Below are 10,632 nucleotides of genomic sequence, written 5' to 3' on the forward strand. Positions count from 1 at the left end.
TTCTTATTTTTAAACCATACTAAAGATACCATCCAATTTATGAAACAAAGAGGAAGAAATAACACCGAACTAATTAAGGCAGCAACCCTCAAAAGAACCTGCTTTCGCAAACAATAAGTATTTATCTATTTATTCATTTCTTTCTTTCTTCACCTATATAATGTATAGATCCACAGTCAAATCAAAGATTTCAGGTAAAACGCAGGCACGTAGCATAAGGGGGGGGGGGGTGGGGGTGGGGGGGGTGCTTGCCCCCCCCCCCCCCCCCCCCACTTTTTCTCGGAACAACAAAGTTTTTAAAATTTACATATAAAAATTTGAATTATCATGGATCCCCCCCCCGCACTTTTTTGGGAGTATGAAAACAATTGATATGAAAATAAGGAAATTAGGATTGAAATTGAAGTTATTATATACTACGCCAGAGATGCTGAGATGCACAAAATAAATTAATTAGAGCACATTTGGGAAGTGTTAAAACCTTGCAAACCTGAGCATTGAGATATCGTTCTCTAAGCAGAGAGAGAGAGAGAGAGAGAGAGAGAGAGAGAGAGAGAGAGAGAGAGAGAGAGAGAGAGAGAGAGAGAGAGAGAGAGAAAAGGTGAGGTTAAACAATAACATATTCAAGGAAATTGAAAGACATCAAACTCAGAAAAAAGGTTCAAGATTCACATAAGCAAAATGGAAACAAGTTCTGTTGAGGAAAAAAAATACTTAAGAAAATTGATACAGTCTTGATCGGGAACTACAGTCAAACTAAAATCTCAAAAATGAAAAAAAAAAAATAGAGGTATCGAAAAACTTTAAATTTAATGCAAGGGAAATCTGTAAAACCCGCTTGCATATTAAATTATAATAAAAATGATAGAAATGAAACAGTCAGCATCGCAATATACGAAATTAAAACTCAATTAAGTTGTTTGGGTTTTTTTGTAACCTCAATAGGCAAAGACGTTTATTGTTTTTTTACAATGATCAAATTACATTTGAAGCAGAACTGTAATTGACAGCGTGTACTTTTGGCTTTTTAGATTTTTCAGATAGTACAGATGTCAGGGAATTCAACAATCATTATTTCTTTGGAACAAGAAATTAAAACCTGTTAGCTCGCTTGTTTCCCTCACCGGTTAGGATTCATGTTAATATACAAGCTGCTTTTCTATTCATATTTACTTGATATATTGGACTGAGTTTTTTTATGCACTGTGATATTTATTATTTACAAGTTCAAGACTTTTTGCATAATTGAAAACTAACTTCAAGCGAAGTGCAACATGTGATACTCAAAACAACCTCGAAGGAAATTCTGACGTTGAGTGAAATATTTCTAATAGTGGCTGACCATGACAAAAAAAAAGATATGTCAGAGGTTGGGACAGAGCTTGACGCGTAATCAAAATGAGTGAAAATCCTACATGTGCTCTCAGTATGAGACTTCATACCAATTAAGACATGCGCTTACACCACCCCTTCAAAAAGTGTGTCATGTTCCTCAAATTCAAGAATAGGTTTTGGTTAAAAACAGATGCGTTTTATTATCTGCTTGCACGGGAAATAAACCCACGACTGATTCATTAGTAAATAGTTTTTCAAATTTATGTGACACATAGTGTAGAGCCAAATGTTCGGGTTATCTGATCTAATTCAGGTTAGACTTGCAAATTTCTTGCAGCATGGTAAAACAACATATTTTAAAACCAAATAACAAAGTTTCACCACAAATTAAAAACCTGTTAAAAGTCTTAACAAATTTCTATGAATTTGCCTAAAATAATTGCTCATTCAAAAATTCCCCTGTGATAAAATTAAATAATTAGACGAATAAATATTGGTTTATTTGAGAAATATATAAAATCTTAGAATTTTGTTCCAGCCTCCAGAAAGCAACATGTAGAGTTACATTTTAGTCAAATTAACCAGTAACATAAATAATTTGCACATTGTTGAAAAACAAAAATTATTAACTGCATTCTAATAATTCATTTGATCAGAAATTGACATCAATACAAGTACTTGTTCATAGAGTTGCAATTTCATTCATTTAATTAAACGAGGCTATACGCTTTATATGCATCCTTATTCAAATATAAAACATTCAATATAGAATATTTGCTTATACATTGTATATACAAACAAACCTAATTATCACAAACATTGCTATGCAAACATTTTGTATTAAAACTGATAACTGATAACAATGACCTTAATTAAACATATTCTCTCTCTCTCTTCTCTCTCTCTCTCTCTCTCTCTCTCTCTCTCTCTCACACACACACACATATACACAAATACACACACACTCACCAATTATTGAGTCGACGTCTTTTTCGGCACACCCTGGTTTGTCCTCTCCCCGGTGAATGAATTCCATCGCCTCTTCTTTTGCAGTAGCAAATGGAATCATCTAATTCAACCAATAAAAAATTGAAGAGAATGTGTCATCTGAATAATCATTTAGGAATAACATCTTCGATATAATGATAAAGAAAATCAGATCAATTTTAAACTTACATCTTGTTGAGCTCTCTTTCTGCTTATTGCCATCTGAAACATTAGAGAGGAAAGATAGATAGATAGATAGATAGATAGATAGATAGATAGATAGATAGATAGATAGATAGATAGATAGATAGATAGATAGATAGATAGATAGATAGATAGATCGATCGATCGATCGATCGATCGATCGATAGACAGATAGAAGAATTATCGATTGATAGATTGATTTATCGATTGAACGTATTACCTTTTGGAAGTCCTGGAGTGAATGTAACACTGAAATATCCCATGAAAGAAAACAAAATCCCTCCTACAATCACTTTCACAAAAACAAGCAAACAGAATATAAAAATAAAAGAGCATACAGTTGAAGCTGAACTATAAACTTGCAATACAAAGCTAAATAAAAGGTATATGGTTGCAAAAATATATATAAAAAGCTTTTCTAGAAATTATTATGCGAAATAGGGGTTATAAAAATCTTTCAGAAAGATCCTTTGTTAAAATGGCGTCCTTGTGTGCTTTTTTCCTGAATCAGAAAGGAGTCATCTAGAAAAAAAAAATGCGCATGTGCATTCTGGAAGCTGACTTTTACGGGGTAACTAAATAAATTAATTTTAACAATGTGAAAATATATATCGTATTATAGTATCCTTGCAACTGTGTAAATATCGAAGTTTTTCAATAATTAACTATCGAGGGAAATTAATATATAAATAAGATTTCGCTTAATATAAAAAACAACCCCCCTTGATACCCCCTAAGACCCTCTTCTCCTGATACACAGGATTCGTCATTAAAATTCTGGCTAGTCTTGACAAAAAATTTAAAGGGAGTTCCTTCAGATTGTTGTAAACTGTTGCAGCTAAATAAGACAGAATCGACAAAACTGGGATAGTTCGACTTCTGTGTCGAAGCAATTTATTTTGCAAATGTTATGAAACTAATCCATATATATCATCTGAAAATTTCTCCCCTGTTCCATACAAATCTAATCCTAACTGTAGCAGTAAATTAGACAACAATTAATTCTTCTTCTATATCTTTTCTTAATTTTTAATCTTAATGAGCAAAGTATATAGTTATAAGTCATGATATAATTATTAATTACTTGCATTGTTCAAAATTATAGTATCACACATATAGTGTGACAACTTAAATCGCAATCATATCCTAATAAGCTGTGCAGTTCATTTTGATTATGCATTGTAAACATATTACAAAGTACCCGTTCTTGTGAATTAGTATTGATTTAGACGTAAACAGCATCGCTGGACAAATCAGTTTTCGTATACAAACCTTTAAATCTATTGATTGTACCAGAAATGTTTTCGTTAAGTAAAAATGTGTGACCGGTCAGCTTCAGTTTCAGATTATTTTTTCACTCAACACAAGAGGTACATAAGAAGAACAAACATATTTACATATACAAACAATAAAGTTGTAAAGATCAAGGAAGTAAGTGGGGTGAACGAACAGTATGATTAATTTTTGAAATAAAGAAACCCAATTTTCTTAATGTAATATAATCAACTGAAGACATGATTTCATAGAACTTTTTAATGTTAGGAAAAGAACATTAATATGTATCTAAAAACTGACTTCGTAATTTATTTAATGCCTTGCATTCTAATATAACATAAAATTCATCACCAATTTTGTTACAATTACACAAATTACAATAACGTTTACTTCTTTCAACAGTATCCCACCTTCCGATTTTAACAGTAAGATGATGATTTGTAGTTCTAAACTTAACTAATATTTTTCTTAATTTACTGGGTAACAAGAGTAAGTAGAGTTCACATTCAAAATTTGTTTTAAAAATTCTATATATAACACCCTTAATCGATTCCCGAATATCGTTATGCCATTTTTGTAAAAATTGAGATTGATTGGTTAATAGTTGTCTTAACCCAACTGGAGTTATAATGGTATGATTCATGATCACTCTATTCACTTGAATGTCCGCATTTATCTAAAACAAAAGAGCATAGCCACGGATTTAATATTTGTCCCTTATTAAATAGTATACGTACATACATATATGTGATTTTGCTTAACTTGTTTTCACGGCTACTGATAATATTGGCCCAGAGTGAAATCATTCTAGTAAAAAATGGTTATATACAGAGGAAATCGTCTAGTTTCATCATATACCATGTAACTAGGTGTACAACTTTTCAGATTAAGTATATGTTCCAAATTTTTTTAATGGACACGTTCAATTATCTCAATATTTTCATAACCCCAAACTTCACATGCATACAATAAAACTGGTACAATAACTTTATCAAATAAATCTAATTGACAATCAATAGGTAAATTGAAAGTTCTTATCTTCCACATAACTTAATACTCTTCCTAGGCACCTGATCATACCTCTATCCTTTTGGAGATCCGTGTTGCTCTGCTTTGAATTTGTATTTCGTTTAATGGATTTTTGAGATGGTTGACGGTTTGTTATTGTCATTTTTTCATTGAAACAAATTTTTTTATAAGAGTATTAAACTGCGTGTATTTTTAGATATTAACATTGCTTTTAATTGATAGAGAAAAATATGATCAGTATTATGAAGGTAATTTATTGATTAAAACATATCGATTTAAAATTCAAATGAATTGGGTGTCAGACATAGCCTATGTAAACATTCCCCATATACAAAGTACAGTAATTAAAAAAAAAGAAAATTCAAAAAAGCAGAAACCATAAACTCTGATTTTTATTTTTGTGCACTTCATTCATGTTGTGCACTTTATTCATCTCCATCGATTAAAAAAGACAAAAAAAAAAAGATCAGAAGGATTAAGTACTAGTACCGTTTATTGAGATATATCCCTGAGCTTCACTGAGTGTACCTTGAGGTCATGCGTCTTATCAGCACACCGTGTTAGAAGAACATAAAACTTGCATATATTTATCAGATGGATAGAAGGATACATGAGAGATAGTTATTATGATGCTATTAGAATTTTTTCTTATCATTACTAAAACGATTTAATTGTATAACAAAGTTAGTCTAAATCTAATAGATTAAACAAGTATTCCTTTTAAAGGAATGATCGGCATGAACTATCATTGGTCAGTTCTGTTTATATAATATACGCTACATGCAGTAAACTATATATAGCACCGTTTTATTGATTTCAGAAATGACAAGGCATGAAGAGCTTTACTTTTAGTAGGCGAATTATACTTCCGACTAATATTCTTACGCATATGTAAAAAAAAACCGTGATTTGAATCATTTTGTATGTAACTCATAAATGTTTTATTTTCAGGGTAAACGGATAAGATTACCGTTTTAGTAATATACGTCTAATTAAAAATTTAAATAAAGTTGTCATTGCAAAGCAAATAAAATAGTGCAAGGCGCAATGCGTGCGCAATAGTTAAATTTGCCGGATGCCTCGTATGGACACAACTGTGATCGGTCGAAGCCGATCACAATAGAGTAATGTTTACCGATTAAAAAAATACTTCGTAATATATACGATGTGGAAGTACAATGTTTGATTTGAAGATGTATTGAATGAAACCTTCACTTCAATTTTAACAATGTCCAGTTATGATAAAAGTTAAAATTTATAGGTACTCCAAATGATAAAGATCCCAAAAAATTGTTGTAATAGGTCAAATGAATGTATTATAATAAAAGTTAAGAATTAAAGTTAATTAAAACAATATTTGATTGTACAACAGGATATAAAAACTCGAAATACTTTGATGTGACGAAAATGTTAATTCCCTTGACAACTGCCTTTGACATCTTCTTAAAGCCCCTTTCACAATTGGCGCACGAGCACTTTATAACATTTTGCGATCGGAATTTTTTAGATTCGCACGAGCTCTTTCATACGTTTCACGAGCTCTCGCATACGTTGCATGCGTTTTAGTGCTCGAATCAAGTCTTCTCAAAATAGTGGACATGCACACTATTCAGACGCGACCGAATTCGATCCAAATCATCGCAGTGCATCGCACAAACATTAATACGAACGTTTTACAAAGTTTTGTGTACTCGCAAGAGTGATGCACGATTTTTAAAGGTCGTAAGATGAATCGCTGCTGTATATGGGTGCGTTTTGCGACCATGAGACTGTTGCTTAACATGTCTCATATAATTTTGCAACGTTTTCCTATCATTGCACGACTTATCAGCCTCAATATGCCATCTTTGCCACTAGTACATATACCCTGTATAAGCATCACTGTGTCAGACTACAATTCAACAAAATACATTTATTGCATGGCGGTGAGGGAAATTCCCTGAACATTAATGCAATAAACGTTTTATTTTATCGAACAAGATATGATTATACAAAGTACATTGATTTCTAAAAATTGTTTGACTTTAATTCTTTAATTTCCAATAGCAATAACGTCGTGATTGATTCATTTCCTATGTTACTGTCTCACTTTTCTTTCATAATTTCGAATCATAGATAGTTAAGTTGGTTTTGTGATATAAATTTAAGGAGAATCATAATGATTAAATAATTTTGATTTTATCATATTTGCATCATATGCTCATATCGGCTTTTTCATTCTTATGAAATCGCCCTGTCACGTGACTTTCTAGACCAATCAGATATAATAAATTAATAAAATTGAGGTACAATGATAAATACTGCTGCATCTCTGTTTCTTCTTGGGCGGCATGTTCCCTCGCTTTCAACTATGTCTACTGAAGAGTGTCGGAAATGGGCGGTATATATACCCCTGTTATGCCCCAGTCACACATTCACGGATCAACTCCACGGTTCTACTACGGACTATTTTCTACGGTTGACACCGGAAAATCAAATAATCGTTAATGCCCGAGTCACACATTCACAGATCAACTCCTAGGTTCCACTACGGTATTTTATTTACGGTTAACACCGGAAAATCTAATGATACGGAGTTAGTACGGATGCACTACGGAATGGATACAAATTGATACATACGAATTACTACGGATTTATACGGAGTTAAAACGGACTTCTACGTTCTAAAACGGTTTAGTAAGTTTTTCTAAGGAAGTACTACGGTGGTTTCACCCGTAGTGGAATTTTGAACATGTTCAAAAATTGTCGCAGCTATACAAGTATTGCTACGTTTGGATACGATAACAGACGGAAAAGTCACGGGTCAATACATATCGCCACGAATGATTCCGGATCGCTTCCCTAGCTAATCCGGCATTAAATCCGTGAATGTGTGATTGGGGCATAAAGCAGAGATCGTATAAATGTCCTCGAACTCGCAACGCAACCATCGATCGAACTACTTTTTCACAAGGCGAAAAGCGCCGACATACCGGTAATACGAACTATCGTCGACGTGCACACACGATGCGACGACATCAGTTCAAAATGTCTTCAACATTTGTCCGAGACTAAAATCTGCACAAGAATTCAAAACCGTTTGAAATTCTCGCCGCTGCTTGGCGAGCACTGGCGACATTAAGAGATATTTATTCAGGACATGCACAGATTTGTGTTTGAGTCCTACACGATACTTGAAGAGTTGTGGCGAGATATAACTGGCCACAACTCGTAGCTCCAAATCTTGACAGTTTGACCCTAGGCCCCGTTTAACAAAGCATACTATGGACTCTTTGGAAACCTTAGGAAAGAACTTTTTATATAGTTCATTACTCATTACATAGATCATCACTCATCCGTTTCATTATTACTTTCGTATCTTTTGAAATTCTTAAGTTATGTCTTAACTTTAAGACAGGTAAATCGATGTCTTAGATATAAAATTAAACAAAAATTCTAGTAAGACTACACGTATCAACAAGACCTTTGTCATTTTACTTCTTCATTGAAACCTCAAATATATATATATGTTTCCATTAATATATTTGTAAACTTAATTATTTGGCTTCAGATATTTACATTAATTGGTTATTACAATTTGCAAAGTAACAATTAATTTTTAGATTTTTTTTAGATTATATAGTTGCACGCACAGATGAATAGATTGTATAGCTATATGTATAGAGCACCAATGATAATTAAATTATACATGCTGGCGTATTACTTATACGTACTTAATATACTTAATTACTGAATGACTGGATATTTTTTCCTTTCTCTCCACGGAATAAGATTTTCTTTTTTGTGAAATTTTTTAGGTGTTTTCTGTGTGTGTGTGTGTGTGTGTGTGTGTGTGTGTGTGTGTGTGGTGGGGGCAGGGGTGTTGTTCAGTAGAACTCTTTTAACAGCCGAGGTATATTTACTTCTTTTAAAAAAAAAGAACACCATCACCCCTGTGTCAACTATTACTTCGTAAAAATCCCACATCTCTTTATTTCAAATCTTACTTGTCACTGTATGCAACTATTGTATTCCATTTGGAATATACAGTATGATATCGTAAAATCATAAAATTTGGATTTTTCAACTAACGAGTTTATTTTATTTTTAGGAATAATCAAAATTTCAAAAATATCGTTTTCAAGGATTATACGGGTTTAGTACGGTTTTTTATCGACTCGTGTATGTATGTGAATAATACAAAATTTCAGTTCATTTACATAAACGCTACACTATTTACATTCTATTTACACATTTAACTTTTCTAAGATATTTCTATGTGAACAATGAACTAATACATTCACTTAAAAAGTTTACATTCGTATCATAATGAAAAGAATTTACTTGTTCGGTATGATTATGATTTCAAGTGACCTACAATGTATCTTAATATAAGTTATCTGCGTTCCGCTAAGAAAGTTTTGTGAAACAGCTTTGCAATCAGAGGAACTTCCTAAGTTATAACTTACTCATATCTTAAGTTCTTTCTTATAGGAAACATCTTACGAAATCTTTCTGAAACGGACTCCCGGGGCTTTTATACTCACTGCGCTTAAAATATATGGCATTGTACACCAAAGAACTTTCGATGCAGAAACAGAACTGACCACTATCATTTCAAGTGATGTAGTAGAAACTCTTGCAAAAACCGTGGACATGTATTGTTGCAGAAATTCTAACATAATTCAAACGTACCGTCTAAAAAATCCACGAAATAGACGCTAAAACAACTTTGAATCTATTTCTATTGTGACCTTCACTAAATAGTAATGTTGATATGTTCTAACATTGTTTTTGTTTGTTTCAAAGTACGTGGAACTCTTGGTCAATGTTTTCTAAAATGTAGAATTTTAAAGTCGGCGCTATTTTAAATTAATAAAATAGATTTTAATTACATTTTGCGCATTGTTCAAGTTTGTAAAAGAATCTTGTAAATGGAGCCACAAGCAAATACCAGCACCCGTAACCATGGATTTCCTAATGTTAAAAAACATTTTTCAGTTTTGGGGTGATTTTTTGAGATTGGCTCGTTGTCAATTTCATGCGACGTAGTTGAGGCTGGACATAGATACATATGTATATTTAAACAGGGGCATCAAAACGTATTTCATTTTGGGACGGCGAATTTAATTGATAGATATGGATTGGGGGCATGATTGTGTTTAAATTACTTGACTATGTTGAAATTAAGATATCTAACGGTATATTTTCACTTACATGATGGCGATATAAGAACCGAAGCAAAGTTGTACTTAATGTTTACATAATTATTTTATTATATAAGTGCGTAAAGATGTGTTAAAGAAACGTAATTAAATCAAAAGTAATTGATGCCCTGATAATTTTCATACTTTGAGTAGTCATGTTGTATATTTTATGAAATAAAATGGAATTTATCGGAAAGGACAATCGGGTAAAACACCAAACAACTGCTATTCATATCCACAGTTACTTTATAAAGCAGACATAGATTAGTAAAGACCAGTCGTATTCAGTATTCAGTATGTATTCAGCTGCGAGACCCTGTCCTGTTTTAAACTTTATCCTTTCCAAGCACACCATATTCGAGATTTGAAACATTCCTTGCACTTCATATTCATAGTTTCACCAACATTTAATAGACTGAAGCCATAAGGTACTGAAATGAAACACATTCTAAGATTGTTGACTCTTCCGTGTTTCCCTAGGCTATCACGCAGATTAAGCGGTCACACATGCGACGCATTTAAAATTTTAGAATATGCATCGTTTGTTTGAACAATGTACAGTGTATGGTACATATTCTAAATTATGTCATTGTAGGACACCTATTCAAGTTTCAAT

The 10,632-nt window shown here is 32.5% G+C and overlaps 1 protein-coding gene across 1 annotated transcript in view; it reads right to left on the reverse strand.

Moving 5' to 3' along the window:
- Nucleotides 1-2,383, reverse strand: part of LOC128169831 (uncharacterized) — an 80,402-nt gene extending 78,019 nt beyond the window's left edge. The window contains exon 1 of the mRNA XM_052835888.1: nt 2,305-2,383. Within this exon, the coding sequence (XP_052691848.1) occupies nt 2,305-2,371 (67 nt within the window). The 5' untranslated portion in view covers nt 2,372-2,383. The remainder of the gene's footprint in view (nt 1-2,304) is intronic.
- Between the last annotated feature and the right edge of the window lie 8,249 nt (nt 2,384-10,632).

Source organism: Crassostrea angulata, unplaced genomic scaffold (genome assembly GCF_025612915.1).
Source record: "Crassostrea angulata isolate pt1a10 unplaced genomic scaffold, ASM2561291v2 HiC_scaffold_229, whole genome shotgun sequence".
Taxonomy (NCBI): Eukaryota; Metazoa; Mollusca; class Bivalvia; order Ostreida; family Ostreidae; genus Magallana; species Magallana angulata.